Genomic DNA, 17,507 nt, shown 5'->3' with positions numbered 1-17,507 from the left:
TTTGTTCGTTCTTAATTGCTTTTTGTGACACAAGTTTCATTTTCTTAATCGATTGTGGGACATGTTTGCATATGACAAAGTGGAACAATATTTCTGGAAATAACTGCAGAAAGTCCAGGTACATTCAGTGGGAAAGATGCTCCCCTGAGACGAGACGGCGTCTTGCTTGTTCTCAGGACATCCTGCTCGTTGTACCAGCACTTCCATGGGGAAATCATGTTCACACCCAAAGAAAATATTTCGAAGTCCTTATTCTTATTTTTAGGAATTTGTGAAGTTGCGCTGCGAGTATCAACAGTGTTGATGCATTCTTTGGTCGCTCTTAATGACTGTTTAAATTGGTGAGACGAGTTCCAGGACATTTGCCCGATGATCATTGGACGTGCTAGCAGATGACACCGTGTAACCACGGCGGTAACAGTAACTAGAAACCTGAATTAGGAGGTCACGAGTCCTGATGTGGCGTGACGGTGGTGCTGTGGTCCCTCTGGTGTAGAGCTGCAACCATCTCCTAGCGGTAGCAAACAAAACACAGACGTGACAACGGACAGACAGCAATAATAACACGTCACCGTGACTGCTACATACTGTCCCCTCTGCTGAATGGTAAAGGTATAATGCCAAACCTGATCCTGACACATGAAAGTTGACTTTGTTTGATAATTCATTTTACAAAAATTGGAAAAAAACAAACACTGTGAAACCCTAAATTAGGTGGATGTTGATGAGCTCGTGCTGTTTTTGGGCAATGGAAGCGCTAAGCACGGTTCGCTATGATGGTCAAGTTATTACATATTTGTTTTAAAGAAAACCTTCCATGGGCGTCCTGGACATGCATTGATACAAGCCACCAAATTGACCTTTTCTACAATGGGTTTTATTGTTTATTTTACCATGACTTCACATTCTTATCTTTCAATATTTCAGGTCCATAGTATCAAGAGTTGCAACAATTCAAACATTTTACTAGAAAATGGTGTTGGGTTGACATTTTCACTGTCAATCCGCAGTACTGCGTCAGTCCGACTGGTCCTCCTGCTGTCCTGCTGCTGGGGATGCTGGGTTGCCCACAGCTAATTGGACTTCAGCCTCTAGTTTCTTCATGACTTCATGTCCCAAGTGTTTTTGTGGAATCCTGCTGACATCAAACACAACCAAGGCAGAGGTCGCAGTTGACATGAATGGATGTTAGTGGCTCCTTCTGTTGGTATCAAAGTCCCTGCTCATCTTCGTGGATGAAGAAGGGAAGCGAATGCAGCACCTGAATTATATCTGTGTTAGGAACTCAAACCAAGAACTTTGTCAAACACATGACAGCTTGTGCAAGCCGAGCGTCTCCCTCCGTGTTTGTGCTGCTCAGCAGAGACTTCCTCACATCAACCTGTTATATGTGTTTTTTTACTTTTAAACTTCTTCCTCTCCTTTGCCTGTTTGCCATTCACTTCACAGCCGCCTCCCGCAGCTTTGAAGCACTCCTCTTCATCATCTCATTGTTATGGGGAGCAGGAGAGCTCCTCTCCTCCGCCTCTTATTTTCGTTTTGGAGTTGACTTCAGTTGGAATGGATAATGTCACGTTTAGACCACACCAGCTCTCTTTACTCCCACACAGACACGCTTTCAAATGACTACAGTTTATATCAGCACATAACTGTTAAGACTAAAAACAGTAAACTTGCTTCTCCTCTTGTTATTTGGTTTGAACTCCATGATTTCCAACATGAGTTGCTGTTTTTTTTCTCTCGACCAAATCACCCAACAAACCTCCACGCAGGCTTCTTTACTGCTTTGTGTCTCCATCTCCATCACTTTTAGACTTAAAAGTCCCTTTAAAGTAAGATTGCCTTGTTTCGAAAAGTGCCTGTATGTTACTGTGGAGGAGATTGTGTCCTCCAGTCATCAAACAATCACTTTCCCCATCATGAAAATGTTTCTTTTTGCAAAATAACCTTTCAGACGCTGATATCTGGAGCTGTGGTGGAGCAGCTGGACTTCCTGCGTGTCAATGAGGCCGAGTAAGAGCTTCCTCGACAGTTTAATGCTTCATTGTCTGACATCTTTTTCACTTTGTTTTAATTTGATCTCAAAATCTCAAAAAGATAAAAATGATTGCGTATTTTTGACAGTTGATCCAGATTGGTCTTTTACCAAGGTTTGATATGCTTTTTAAAAGTGGGCACAAATGTGAGTGCGTATTGTTACTCCATACTTTCTGTGTCATGTGACCCAGAGACTCCAGATCACAACCAGATATTTTGACCCGACTGAACAAACGAGACACGCCTCTTTTGACACAATTCTGCTGATGTCTCTGAATATTTTCCCTTCTCCTCTCTGGCACACATCTTTCTCCTCGTCTCTTTGCTTACACGTGCAAAAGGATCCCAGAGTTCAGAAGCTTCGAGGAACTTGAGCTGCCTAAACACTCCAAGGTGAAACGACAGATGAGTACGCCAAACGCCTCGGACCTGGAGCAGCAGCCCGAGATCAGCGTGGAGGAATGGCAGCAGAAGCCCACCAATGAGATCGTCCAGAAGTTCTTTGTGAGTGCAGTACTTGAGCTTTGTGAGAATCATAGAATATCAGCTGAAACTAAAATATTGCACCATAACCGCTGACTTTTGTGTTACACAACATGATTCTCAACTAAGGCTGGTAGAGACAAATCTTGAGCGTGGATGTCACATGTTGGGTTTAAGGGAAACCACTTGTCTGCCATCAGAAAGGCTTGAGTTAAATATTCAGCAGCGTTCCTCCTGCTCGGCTCGACAGTGCACTCCGAGAGACTCCGTTGTCAGTATTTGCAGCAGAGAAGCCGGTGAAGGATCAAGTCCTTGTCACTGTGCTGCTGAGAGTGTCAGCTGTAAGGAAGGTTGTGTAACTCCGTGTACCACAGAGCAGACACGTAAGCCCACATGTCATCTCACCAAGGATAAACAGCTCTTACAGCATATCCCAGTCTGGATGACAAAGCGTTTCCCTCATCATCCTCTGCACAGATTAAGGCGATGCGTTATTTCCTTCCTTACGCTGGTTTGGGAGAGCATCAGCTCAAATCTGCATCGTCACAAGCATCAACAGCTCCTCCGTCCAGAGCTCTGCGTCAGTGTTTCAGGCTTTGACGTTCTACTCTTGCAGCAGCTTCACTGGAGTTAATTTGATCGTTCATGGAAGAATCAGGATTAGAGGTCAAGCGTTGAGCATTACTTCGTCCAGAAGGCGTACTTGGCCTCTCAAGTGTTTCACCTGTGTGTCGCGGGTGTTCATAAAGACGTTTTTCCCTCCTGCATTGTGCCTCGGTGACTTCAGGATGCAAAAAAAAACACCACATATTTTTAGATTAAAGCCTAATTAAAGACACGCTGAGTACAAACATCAGGGTACGATCTGTCGTTGAACTTCCTCAAGAGCACCGTCCAGTGTCCTCAACGTCCACTTTCTTCTTATCTTATGGAAATTCTCCAGTTTCGTTGTAAGCTAACGACAATAAAGATTTTCTTTTCTTTTGATTTTGATTTGAAATTCACGGTCATTCAAAATTATTACCGTCTGCATTTAGGCTGTCTGAGTATAATCTGGTTGTTGGTGAAGTTTATATGTGTCATGACTGAGTGAAGTGGTGTGTGTGTGTGTGTGTGTGTGTGTGTGTGTGTGTGTGTGTGTGTGTGTGTGTGTGTGTGTGTGTGTGTGTGTGTGTGTGTGTTCTTGTCCAGGACTCCGACTGTTTAGCCAGTCAGGCTCAGCTCGCCAGCATCCTGCTGAGGAGAGAAGGACAGGACTTCCTGGCTAAAGACGGTAAGAGCAAAGTCAAACTGTGAGTGAGTGAGCTGAGCCGTCACCAGGTGTTTCTAATGGAGCCGCTGACGTCATCTTTACCTGTTCAATGCAAAGAAAGTTTGTAACAACACTCAAAGATATTTTTGTCTTTTGTGTGTCCAGAGAACCTGATGGAGGAGCTGGAGAGAATCTACAGACGAGCTGGCAGCAGAAAGCTTTGGTCTGAGTCCCTCACACTGACATAAAACAGACTGAACTGCAGTAGTGGACAAAGTACACAGCCCAAGTACTTGAGTCCAAGTATATTTACTGTGGGTCCAATCCTACTCCTGCTACTCCTTGAGAGAATCGTTCCGTCATATTTCTCCTGATGTCAAAGCTTCTCTAAGCAGGAGCAAGTCACGAGAATCTTCTTAGAAATGTGGATTCAAAGGTACAAGATTGTGGAGTGAATCTCCCCATACTCAAGTCAAGTACTGGTAAAAGTACATTTAAGTACAATACTCAGTTACATGTATTTTGTCACTGTCCACCACTGCTGCTCAGTACATATGTTGCTTCCTTTACACTTGTTCTTTATCATTAGTTCAGATGTTATTCACGTGTTTCTCGGTCATCAAACTACGGAAGTGATGACCAAAAACATCAAAACCTAAAAATGTAGATTATAAAACTACATTCAGGGCCAGTGATCACGCGAAAGTAGGATTGTCAGTCACACCTGCATAGTTTAGTGTGACTTGAAAAGATTGAGATTATTTGTGGGAAAATTTGATCGGAATTTTGCGTCATGTTCTTTTTTATCTTGACTCCTCGAACGAAACTTGTTGTGCCCCGTTTGTCTTCTGCCCAAATTCATTTGTCATGTTTTATAATCAAATAACTTTTATGTGATTTGGCCAACTGTAGGCTGGCAGTGCGCCATTCTGCCTCCATTATCAAGAAGTTTGCAGGCTCTATAGCGCCTCACATCACCACAATACTGGTGCATGGGAAACAGGTAACATCTGTGCATGAGAGGACCTCACTAGCTGGCTAGCTAGCTAGCTAGCTGTATAACTGTGTGAGGTTTAGCCAACCCAATAATATGATTGCTCATGGTGTAAACTGGAGTTTTAAAAAGTCAGGAAGAATCATCTCCAAAGGTTCATCAGCCAGCGTGTTGGATCTAGTGACATCTAGAGGTGAAGTTGGGCATTGCAACACCTCCTCTCAGGGAAACCCACGTTCGCTCGTAGGGTCATTTTCATATGAACCCACATTTCTCAAATTTGGCTCCTCAAGCATCTCATAAGACAGAATAGCAGGCCAGCACCGGCAACCATTGACTCAGAATCTGGAAAGATGAATTGACCCCTGCAGGAAAATCACCCTGTCACAGACAAGCAGAAGGAAAATGTGATGCTAATTCAGGTTACACCATCAGATCAAGTCAAAGGAGATGGCTAATACTCACATGGTCATGAGTTCACCCAAGCTAGCAGGCTCCTTGTCCTCATTAACCATCCCAGAGGCTGGCTGCTAGTCCTCCTTCAGCATCACCCATCACACGGCGCTGGCTCCAGTGAAATAGTAGCGCTAGACTCGTGTGTGTTACTCCACTGTTGCCCAGAGGCTCTTTAACCCGCTAATACACGCTAACGTCTGGCTTTCCCCTCCAGTCAGAACAGATGTAATGGCCGTTCGACCCCAGCTCATAGTAGGTATCGATTGGCTATAAACACAGAACCAAGGGTGCACAAGGTAAGCAGCCACCACCCAGCGAGAAGTCATGGCTCTGCTAGAAACAATATGAAGGCGAGAAAGTGTGGCGCCTCCCTCCCTGACTCTGCCACTTTTTGTCATCTCCCCTCAAAAAACCCCCAAAAAACATCCATCTGCGTTCCAACCTCACCACAACACCGTCACTGGCCTCCGCGCTGCTGCAGGGAGCCTTTACACTGTTGTTCAACGTGTTCATGGCGTGGAACATGATACACAAAAAAAAAAAAAACCCCACCTTGTGTACTCCCTGATCACGGTTTAGAACCAGAGGCATCCGGTTCCTAAACTGAATTCAGAACCGCACTGACCCACATGTGCGAGAGTGTCTGTTGGACTCGTCTTCCATCCTGAATCTGACGCGAGCTTCCAGTTTGACCTTGATGAGCTCGTCTCACCCCTGAATCTTCAGCGGCTCCAAATATCAAAGCTGATACGTACTTTGATGAATCGGCGTATTCAGTGTTCGTGGTCAGTCAGCTGACTTCTGTGAATGGTCGTTCGAACGTGTTCATGTGAGTAGTTGGAGTTTGGGTGGGAGAAAATATCAACATGGCTCTATATCGCAATACTTTTTTTCCTGATAGAATATCAATACTCCAGCTTTTTTTTTAAACAACAATACATTTCTTAGACGGATTGTAAATATAATCTGGCTCCCGCACCTCTGCCTCAGTCGCTGCGACAGCTTCTACAGTTTCCTGCCGTATTGAGTGAGGCAGTCGAGGGAGCGGCGAATCAGAAGCAGCATGGTGGACGCTTGGAAACTTTAAAGCAGGCGTTTGACATCTGATGTACGTGTATGAGTTGTATGGTGATGCCAATCGTGTGGGGAGGTCATGCAACACTCCCCCTTAGTTCCATGTGATACTGCGTCCAGTTGCCTGAAGTCACGGCTTCTATTATGTGCTATTTAATTATTGTACAGGAGGATTTTCTGCACGGAGGAATTTGATTATGCCTAAGAGGGGAGGGAAAAGCCTGCAGGCTGGTTTCCAGCTCGTGTGGAAATAGTGTCAATACTCAGTTCAATTTATTTTCTCATTTCACTAACATTGGCCAGGAAGTGAAGCTTGAAATAGGTTCGCCAACAAAGCATCAGTGGATTGACACCACATCATGCCTTATAAGCATTACAGCTTTGTTGCCTTCCCATTCATCGTGCTCAAGAGGGGCTTTCATATTTCCACAGGATTGAGCACTGAATACCCACACACACACACACACACACACACACACACACACACACACACACACACACACACACACACACTTTCAGCACAGAGTAAGAGGAAGCTCTATTTCAGCTGATATTATTCACAACCCCGTTAATTTAATGATTTAATTTGTTCACTGCTTCTGTAAAGATGGCTTCATATATGTGTGTGTGTGCGCGCGTGTGTGTGTGTGTGTGTGCGCGTGTGTGTGTGTGTGTGTGTGTAGCAACCCTGGCTGTGGGCTACCACGTGAAGATAACCACAGTTTACTGTGTGCTGCTTTCTCCTAATAGGATTCCTGCAGGCAAGAGGAGGCAGGGTGAAAGCTGCTCTGACTCTCCTGAATGATAATTCAGAAAATTAGTGAACATTAAAATATTTTGTGGGAAGTTAATCTTTTGTCACTCTTAGTGACGATGACTGGCAACCTAAATGTCAGGTTTTCATGATGCCCCTCTGTTTTTGACCATATATCCTGATAAGGCCTTGAAGAAACTTCGTCAAGTCTGACACAAATATTCATTTTGACGTGCGAATTTATCACATTTTGTTGATCAAAGGTCAAGGTGACAACATAAAACACGTTATTACACATGACTAAAGACCGACTTTCAATATGTTCTCCATGTCAGCAGTAAAAGTAGGAGTCACATGTTTTTTGATTAAATGTTTTGCACATTAGCAGACACAACATCTTCAAGAAAAGGGTTTTAAAATCGTACCATCAAAATAAAACGAGCCATGCTTTATTACTATTGCTGTTTAGCCAGAGATGCTTTTATTCTGAAAAACATTGACCTGAAGTCTAGTCATTCTGTTGCTGGCTAAGGAGCTAAGCTAACATCTCTTCATCTCCCATCTGTCCTGTGAGCTGTATATTTACAGTAATGACTGTCCTTGCCCCTCCATCTCCTGTTTTTACTAACACCCCACCCCCCCCCCCCACCCCCACACACACACACACTCACACACACCCCGCCACCACCAGGTCTCTGCTCACTCGTAGCTGTGATCCAGGACCCTCTGGTGCTAGCTGTATCCTTAATTTTGGACCCAATGCTAATTATGACCAAATGTCCCTCAAATATTGAATGACATGATGAAGTGATGGCATCTCCTACCCAAAGGCCCAGTGCGACCTCATAATGTTCCACAAAAACACTCGTGGCCATTTTTTGGTGCCATCTCAGTAATAACTGATACTGATGAGCACAGACAGGCAACCGAGGGGTGGAAATGTGTGAATGTTTTTTTAAACATATATTTTGGGCTCTGAGTTGCTAACAAAAGACAACTGAATACAGAGAGGCAAGGCAAACTCAGTAAAGAAGAAAAGTCATTTCTACCCAAGGATTCCCCCGTGAATGTCACGGCGCCTCCGTGGTCCATGCTACACGCCTCCGTGGTCCATGCTACACGCCTCCGTGGTCCATGCTACACGCCTCCGTGGTCCATGCTACACGCCTCCACCAAGTTTGGTGAAATTCAGCCTCTTCATTCCAGCGTAATCCTGTTCGCAGACGAACAAACGCCACTAAAAACACGAGCTTGGCTGCTGACCCTGACGCTGAGGGCAGGTACTTAGCCCTGCAGACAAATACAGGCGTGAAGGCACCTGTGCAGCCGCAACACTCAGTATGGAGCCTCTACATCGTTCATATTTTATACGGCTTTTAATGTCGACCTCACTTCAAGTGGGAAGTCGCTCTTGGCCAGCTCCAGTGAAGCAACAGCATTACAGGTGTAAATCAGGTGCAGCGATAATCTGGTACTGTACATAATTGATGACCTTTAAATTAAAACAAAAATTAGACAAAATAAAATAAATTGGAACCTTGAACGCAGAGATGTTGAGGTCCTCGGTGTGAGTTGTTATGTGTCACCATGTCAAGAATGTTTCTCTGTCTTTTCGCCCACTAGGTCGGTTGTCCGTCTCGCTGCCAGTCTCTTAACTAAGCTAGTGGACAGCCTTGCCCCCAGTATTACTAGTGTTTTAGTGCATGGCAAGCAGGTAAGTGGCACACAGACAGCAGGGCCTGATCAGCAAAAAAGATGTATGAAACTAATGGGGGAAAATGTCAGTACAACTCTTTTAATGTTCACTGATTGAAGAAAACTGAATTGGAGATAAATGAGGCTCCTCATGCCGTGACTCAGGAAAGCTGCATGCTGGGACTCTTCATCACAGCTCACCCTCACTGTGTGTCTCTAAGCTGGAGTTGTCATGGAGCCGAGGCTAATGTGCACCGTGTCCTCGTGCCTCGACACACCGCATGTGCCGATTCACATATTGTGACCTGAGAAACTGTCTGATGCCCCTCCCTCCCTCCCTCCCTCACGCTGGATGAGTTGCAGCGCATCATTTCCTGTCAAGTGTTATTCAGAGATTAGCCTCCTCTTGAGAGTGTCGGTTATCTCGCCTCATTTTTAGCCCCGTTTTAGGCATTTCATTATGCTGGAGTAGCTCAAGGTGTGAATCTGCATATAGATTACCCACCAGAGGGAACGCTCTGCTCTCAGCATGATTGGAAAAGCTGATTTAGAATTTGAGACTGTGTTCTGCTGCTCACAATGGCTGCCCAGTTGGAGGAAATAAGAGCCACCATCCCATTGAAGTCAGTTTGGAGTTTGGGTATTCAGAGTTGAAATTACACATTTTCTGAATTCAAAGGTGTGACGGTCCCAAAGTTTATTTGCAGCTGTATGACGATCTTTGCCCAGCAAGAATCGGTTCAGATGGGAAGATGAGTGAAACATCAAAGTCTTCAAAACGCTGAATTTCATCAGCGCGAGGCGAGGATAAAAGTGTGTCCTCTCATCAGGAAGATTGCCGAGGCGTAATTTTCACGAGACGCCTTTCAGAAGAAACAAAACACAAAAGCCAAATCTTGGGATCTGTAATTTTCTCTACTCACTTTTATGTGACTGTGGAAGAGGAGGCCAATTTTAGAGTGACGGAACAAAGATCCCTGTGTGATTTGTGAGGGAGCAGAGTGAGCACGGCAGTTTTGATGTGCACATTCACACACACACACACACACACACACACACTTGTCTGTGCACCTGCCCTCTCACACACACACACGCATGTTAAACAGATGAGTTCTGCTGCAGTGCCAAGAACCTCCCTACTACTCTCAGGGTGGATGTGTGTTCCTGTGTGTGATGACCAGGTGACCCTGGGTCTGTTCGGTCATGAGGAGGAGGTCATCTCCAACCCACTGTCGCCGGGTGTGATCCAGGGTATCATCTACTCCAAGTGCTCGCCACACGGCGGGGAGCGGGAGGCCGTCCTCCAGCAGGAGTTGGTCATCCACATCGGATGGATCATCTCCAACAACCCGGAGCTGTTCAGCGGGATGCTGAAGATCAGAGTCGGGTAGGATGGCACCCGCCGGGGGGGTTATGGGCTAAACCCCAGAGGGGGGACAAGACCTTGAAATATCTGGAGCTTGATGGCCTTTTGATCCTGAATACATGTCAGTAAACTCATATATTTGATGAATTTTCCATGGTCCTGCTGTACTCGCTGACGTGGGGGTTTTCAATTGTGCCCCACACACACGGCCAGAAGTCGGAGTCAGCGTTGGTCAGCAGACTCTTCAGAGGCCTTGTCTGGACGTCACTGTGTGCTCTTCCTTCAGCTCCTCCAAACCCAGGCTCTGTGCAGTGTCACTCTTCATGACAGTGTGAAAAACAAGTCATAATCTGGGAATCCTGCATATTTTCAGAAAAAAAATTACCTCTCAAAAAAGAGAACAGCATGATTGACAGCTCGACTGACTGAGGACTTGATTGATGGAGGTCTTTTCTTTCATCGTTGTTTACATCTGACAGGCCAGATTTTCTCTACGTTGGTCTTCGCAAGTTTAGTGTAAAATCAGCTTGAAACCCTTGAGACACAAAGAAGTTTGTTGTCTTCATCTCCACTGTTTTCTGTGCTGCGATCCCCTTTGCCATCTTTTGAGTCAGAATGATTAATAGAGACAAAATGATTGGAATCGATCCGCTATTGAGCAAGAACCAGCAAGCGTGAAACTGCTGCAAATGAACCCCACGTCCCAGTACGTCCTCTGAAAGTATTCACTGACAGACATCTTCATTTACAACGAGAACTTCTCTGCCTAGCTGTCACTTCATCCTAGTTGGTACTCCTGCGTACTAGTTATATTACCACTGGCTTATAGTACTCTAGTGATTTTATGGCGTTACCCTGTCATGCCTTCCAGTTCACTGATGAACGTCAACACAAGACACTACACCACCTTCACACCGTCAGCAGGAAGTCTCTGAAAAGGAAGAGACGTGATACTTTCATCACCCTGGTCATGGTGGAAGCAGAGTTGCGTCGTTGGGGGTCACTTGTACTGAAGAACAACGTCCGTTTTTTTGACGATGTGTTTTCACGCCAAACTTTATTCATTACATCACTCAAATGAAGAGGGTTTTAATGAAGCATGTTCATCCACTGACATGTTGTCTACAAGGATCGGGGTCCTGTCACGTGTTACTGTTATTAACGAGATATAGGATGATCAGACTCTAAGTGTCATAAATGGAGCATCCCAATACGCTCCACGTGGTCACTGACTCACGTTACACGATAAAAGAAACATCTAGAAAACTACACGGAAGTACAGTAGTGGTCGTCCCAGCCAGGGACGATTCTAGAGATGAGATGCATGCGATGACTCCCAGTGGGGGAAATAAGGTCCCTGTTTACAGCTCTGGCGTGTAAACGTGACCCTAGTAACCTTGGTACCGGTGTGTGCTGGTGTGTGTCCCCAGATGGATCGTCCAGGCCATGAAGCAGGAGCTGAAGATTCGGGCGGGAGACATGTCTCCCCAGGACATCTACCAACTGTCCCCCAGCGACATCAAGCAGCTGCTGCTGGACGTCCTGCAGCCGCAGCACACTGGCAGGTACTGGGCGCGTGTGCACACACGCACACGCACACACACACACACACACACTCCATCAACAATATCATCCATGCTTCGTCCTTGTTGTCAACTCACAAATCTGCCTTTGAAGACACGGGATCTTTATCTCGCGCCATTTTCTTGTGCCATAATCCTTTTAGTTTTAATTATTTTATCTTCAACGCTGTCTTTTGACATCCATCTCTTATTATCTGATGCGAGCGCCAACCCAATTTTCCCATGGCTTTTAATAAAGTTTTATCTCATCTCATCTAATCTAATACACATTGACTCAGAGACAATTTCCTCCAGCACAACAGCGTCGACATGATACTGCTGCGTTCTCTCAGACTGGCCTTGTGTGACCTCAGGTCCTGGCTGAGCAGGCGCCAGATCGATGGCTCTCTGAACAGGACCCCTCTGGGCTTCTACGATCGAGTCTGGCAGACCCTGGAGAGGACGCCCAACGGTATTCTGGTGGCCGGGACTCACCTTCCACAGGTACTGTTATGGGGGTCAAGGTGCAACATTCCTGTCAGATGCTAACTGATGAATGATGATGTCATAGCTGCTAGCATTCGCTGAGGTGGGCTTCCTCAGCTCCAGCTCTTAAGATACCGGTAGGTTTGGTTGACAAGTGGTGATGCAATAAAGTCTGACAAGAACAAATCTTCCTAAAAGTGTTTCAGGAGCTTTTCATTCATGTTCAGTTCAGGAGTTTTTGTCCCTGACGGCTCGATCGCATCAACAGCCTTGCTCTTGTTCTCTTGGCGTCCCGGCAGCAACCGACCCTGTCAGACATGACCATGTACGAGATGAACTTCTCCCTGCTGGTGGAGGACACGCTGAAGAACATCATCCTGCCTGAGTACAGACAAATCATAGTCGAGGTAAAACGCCACGCAACATCACCACCTGCAGAAAAAACACTCCCGTTAATCGACTATCAATCAAATAACGACAAGCATTTCTTTCTTTCTGTGTGGCTGCTCGTCAGCTCGGTGGACCTCTGACGTCCAGAAGTTTAAGATGAACTGAAAGAGATTTGTATGTTCATTTAGTTTAGAATTTTTACTGAGGGACAAGAGCAGACGGTGTGTTTGCTGGTTTACATGTAATTGTTTTTCTGTACAAACATGCTGGGCACACGTTCCAGTGTTTTTGGCCACAATCATAAACCTGCTGAGTGGATCTTTTCTGAGAGGAACTGGAATCTCGGTGATCACATCAAAGTGACGGCGTGGCTCTTCTGCTGTTCTTGTCGTCGCTCCCCTGTGAGACCAGCTGCTGATGGTGGTGTCCATCGTGCTGGAGAGGAACCCGGAGCTGGAGTTCAGCGACAAGGTGGACCTGGACAGTCTGGTGAAAGAGGCCTTCAACGACTTCCAGCGGGACCGCAGTCGTTTAGAGGGCATCGAGAAACAGGTAGGAGGGGTTCCCCCCCAGACAGACGGCTCAGCTGAACCACAGCTTCAGAAAGTGGCTGATTAAAGTCTTTGCTGCCCCATGATCTTTTTTTTTTAATTTTGGAGGCTTATATCATGATCTCCATCTGTCCTCCGTTGTGTACCAGGACGACATGCAGGCTTTTTACAACACCCCCCCGATGGGACAGAGAGGCACCTCCAGTTACCTGACCAAGGCTGTTATGATCCAGTTGCTGCAAGGAGACGTGAAGCCCTGCAAGGACGACCCGTGCTCTGTTAGCTAGATTTACAAGCCCTATCCCGGCAGCTGCGCGGTCATTAACCGGTCTGGTGAGGGCCATTGAGTTTCCATCACATGTATTCAGAAGATAACCTCTAACCTCCACGCCGTAGCGACGGCACAGCTGAGTCATTGTTGGTGTTTGCTGCTTGTTCAAAGGAGTAAAACACACCCCCTAGCTACCTTTAAACCTAGTTACCTTCAACTCTAACCACCCTTAACTTACCTGCACGTCTCCAGTTCAGCCGTCAAGCTTCTCCTCCCAGACACTCAGACAAGTCATGTCAGAGGTTCGTCCCTCAGTCGTTGTAGAAAATTCAACCATCAGATAAAAGCTCATTTTAATTGACGAGAATGATCACACCTGTGATATGTGACGTGAAGGAGAACGGGTGGTGGGTTCATGCAGCACAGCCACATCCTTTAATCAGTCTGGTTGGCTGAAAGTAAGACCCCTGGTGTCAGCCCCAAAAGAGCGACCACGACCACTTAACGCCGCACTGAGTGGTGGGGGCTCTACCCCTTCAAAGACACTCCAACTTTGAGGAAATATGCTTGTTGTCCATCATTTCTAGAGACCCTTCCCTCCTCTGTGGTGCATTGTCATACACAGAGCTCGGGACCCACGGGAGCGCTGACTTCTAGTTAGCTTGGCTGCTACTTACCTGGAGCTACGTGGGCTGCCTGAACCTCCCGTCCCTTCTTCCTCTCTCACCTTCCAAAACCTGCAGCTCCTCCTGTGTGTTCTGGTTCAGCTAGCTCAGGTTCAGGATGTCGGTGTGGCCAGCAGCGATCCTCCTCATCCTGTCTTGTTAGGTTTTGTAGCCTGACGTTTTTTTTAGGTGCTGCATCAAATCGCTGCATGTGGTCAGGAAAGTAGTTCCAGCTATCTCGCCAATTCTAAAGTAACTTTTCGTGATTTTATTCACTTTTCACAGTGAATGTTAAAAACAACCTCAGTTCTATTTATGCAGGCAAAGACAGTTTGGAGTGAGGTGTGTTTGATGACCTTTGAGACGATATGCTGCTGCGCCCCACTGCCAGCGCTGCAGCTAAGCTAACTAGCAGTCAGCTATCTGGAGGTATGGAGAGAAAGGGCCTTATCTGCTTGTCTGGTACTAAAAATGATAGACAACAAGCAAAACAATGTTGGCGTGTTCCTTTAAACAAACAGCACCCATCAAAATCAATCCGGAACCGTTTCATGGTCCTCACCAACAGATGTATTGAGCTCACAAAGATGTTTTTCTGTACTGCGTCACTGTTTTGTGACTCCAGAACGCAGAAAGATCCTGCCACGTATATTTAGCTTGATGCTAATGGAGGCTAACAAGAACAAAACTGTCCATAAATGTCCGTTCAGAGACTCCAGGTCGTCTGGATCCATCCGTCTGATCATTAATCCACAAACGCTTGGATGCACAGCACCACTGAGCGCTCCAGCTGGTCTCACTCGGTGCTCCGTGAATGAGCAACAAACAACAAAATTGTTCTAGTTGGTTTTGACCTCACATGAAAGGGTTGGTGGATTTCCGAGCAGACACATTTGATCCCCTGAAGCTTCATTGCTGGAACATCTAATAGGTGCTTATTTCCAATCTTGAACTTAGGATTGGCGGTAGAAGATAGGTGGTGAGTGTCAGTGTTGCGTCTCTGTCGTTGGGAGCTGCTGCAGATCATGTAATGTTTGCATTCATAAGAAGTCGACAGGTTATTATCCTGGCTGATAAACACGCCAACTCACATCCATGACTAGAATGTTTGATGCACTGTGTTGTACTCTGTTACCTCTTTGCATGCAGCATGACAACAGGCGCGGTTTACTAAGCATCACGCTGGCTTCAGCTCCTGAGAGGCGCACGAGGGCTCTGAATAACAACGAGTGCTGCCAGACAACCCTGTTCTAGAGTGGCAACTCCAGAAAAAACACTGCTGTCATCCAGACGTAGAAATGTTGAAAGACTTGTTTTAGAGCGCCTCTCTGAACATCATCACCCGCCCGGCCTCGTCACCGCCAGTGTGTGCGTGTGTGCGTGTGTGTGTGTGTGTGTTGTTTACCCTTGCTGTTCTGAGGAGGTATTTTTAAATCCAAATTCAAAGAATAAAGATAGCATGGAAACTAAAGATTTTTCTCTGTGTCACATGCGGTTCCATAATGTTCCCATTATCCTGCAGCAGCTCTGACACACAGTTATCGATGCTCCTTGACTTGAACTGCAGCAAAACATGAAGCGTGTCTGCTCTGACGGGTGTGTTTGGCATTGTAGCAGATCGCCCACTGATATCACCCCAACATTTTATCAATCTGCATCTCGGCGCTGAGATGAGATGCGACGCCGAGTGGTGGAGGGTTGGAGAGGAAGGGGAGAGCCAGAGGAGAAGAGAAATGAGCTCTGCAGAACACACGGCACATTAACATCAGCCTGGTGCTGGTGAGCTGGTGAGAGGCCGCGCGCCGCTGCTCCCCTCTGCTCCCCTCGACTCCCCAACAGATCCCGGAAAGGTTGTGGCCCCCTCATGAACCGGACACTTTCAAACACCCCGTGGGAACGTATAAAACTCTACATCCACTGGGACTCGAAAAATGACCAGTGGAAATTTTGGTGGTCAAAGGTCAGGGTCAGGGTCACAGGCCCAGAACAGGTGCTACTTGTTCTAAATTAACGTTGTGTTGCTACGTGACTTCAGGGAAGGAAGTTACTGTCTGGTTTGGTGTCTTTGCTAACAGCTGATATTTACCAGTGCTGATCTCTGTGAGAAGCCCAAATTCCACCGTCGTCACATTGGGTGCAACCTGAAAACCACAAGTGAGCTCTGAGAGTTTGAAAGAAGCGTCTTTTGGCCGTCAGTCACATGTAACGTGTGTGTCGTTTCTTTATCATCGATGAGCAGAGATGCAAGGATGGAGCAGACCTGATGTGCTAGGAAGTGACACGCTGGCGGGATTTCTCATCTCTAGTTGTTCCACCTCCCAGCGCCACCCAGCACAGAAGAGGCTGGTAGGACGGCTTTGGTGTTGGAGCTTCACGGGGACGGGTGTGTGTGTGTGTGTGAATTTTCATCTTTCACAGTAAAAATGAGCCTTTGATAAAAGACAAATGTCATCAGCAAATGAGCAAGTGAAGCTGCTGCTGGGCGTCCCTCCGCTGTCCCTGCTGACGCAGAACTGAGCCGACTTGACGCTTCCATTCATGTGTGACGTGGATCAGAAATAAGAGGAGTGGATTTGAGTGAACAGCCTCACCTGCTCAGAGGACTGGTGGTCGCACTGATGAGCAGAAACAGAAGAGTTGCTCTCATGACTGGTAAAGAGTGTCCGCAGTAGCACATAGTTACTATGAAGAAGTTCATCACTGCGAAGAGGGAAATAGCACTTTTGTTTCGGCTGCTTCTCCCCTGCTCCAGCTTTGAAACATCAGACAAAGGACGATGTTTCATGTTATTCTGGGGTGAAGGTGCCGCCTCTCCCACGGAGGGATCAGCTGTGTGTCTGCTCGCGCTTTTCTCAAAGCAGAATAAAGCAAAATATTGGTAGCAGAAACGGAATCTAAGGTTTTAGGTTCTAAAACTCCAGACATCTTGGTTTTGGTTGTTTAGATTCTCCTTAATTTTTTTAAAATCACTTAATTAACTTTATGAATGTCCTCTCTTCAAACAGGCTCCATGTATTTACCTTGACACACATTATCACTGCCCACGTTGGGGAAATGCTGGTGCTGCATGAGCCCACCAGGGCGCAGCAGAGTTCAAGAAAAGGAATCGATGCGTCCTGGAGGACATGAGCAGGAGTGAGACTCCGGGGGAGGGTTTCTGATCGTCACAGAGTGAACTGACCAGAATGACATGATGTGCATCAGAGATGGGGTCAGGACTGTGGTGTGTTCATCGTCCTACGAGAGCAAGAAAGAACGCAGGTTCCCAAAGAGTGAGCACTGTTTGTGTCTCTGTCCTGCCAGTCAGCGGCAAAACAGAGATGCGTGAGTTGGCAGGAGCCCCGCGGTGTGGACCAATCAGAGACGAGGAGCTGAGCACGAGCCCCTCAGGACGGATCAGGTGCTCCCGGGGGCCTGAGCTCATGTGAGAAGTGCGGGACATGAAACCAGACTTATTCCGGTCCAGTAATA

General features: G+C 46.5%; 1 protein-coding gene across 3 annotated transcripts in view; it reads left to right on the top strand.

Annotated features, from left to right (window-relative positions):
* Nucleotides 1-15,501, top strand: part of phkb (phosphorylase kinase, beta) — a 100,840-nt gene extending 85,339 nt beyond the window's left edge. For 2 of the 3 annotated variants that reach the window (XM_086190674.1, XM_086190672.1), the window contains 11 exons: nt 1,955-2,013; nt 2,379-2,541; nt 3,712-3,793; nt 3,938-3,995; nt 8,674-8,764; nt 9,927-10,132; nt 11,542-11,676; nt 12,048-12,177; nt 12,459-12,566; nt 12,961-13,101; nt 13,250-15,501. In XM_086190674.1, the coding sequence (XP_086046800.1) occupies nt 1,955-2,013; nt 2,379-2,541; nt 3,712-3,793; nt 3,938-3,995; nt 8,674-8,764; nt 9,927-10,132; nt 11,542-11,676; nt 12,048-12,177; nt 12,459-12,566; nt 12,961-13,101; nt 13,250-13,387 (1,311 nt within the window). In that variant the 3' untranslated portion in view covers nt 13,388-15,501. Of the gene's footprint in view, nt 1-1,954; nt 2,014-2,378; nt 2,542-3,711; nt 3,794-3,937; nt 3,996-4,684; nt 4,776-8,673; nt 8,765-9,926; nt 10,133-11,541; nt 11,677-12,047; nt 12,178-12,458; nt 12,567-12,960; nt 13,102-13,249 lie in introns of all 3 variants that reach the window. The other variant, XM_086190673.1, reaches the window with a different exon arrangement.
* Nucleotides 15,502-17,507: the final 2,006 nt, after the last annotated feature.

The sequence above is a fragment of the Aulostomus chinensis genome, chromosome 2 (genome assembly GCF_037954235.1).
Source record: "Aulostomus chinensis isolate RoL2024-O1b breed Wild chromosome 2, RoL_Achi_v1.0, whole genome shotgun sequence".
Lineage (NCBI taxonomy): Eukaryota > Metazoa > Chordata > Actinopteri > Syngnathiformes > Aulostomidae > Aulostomus > Aulostomus chinensis.
Note: the sequence above shows the minus strand (reverse complement) of the source record. Positions and strands in the feature narration are given on the sequence as shown.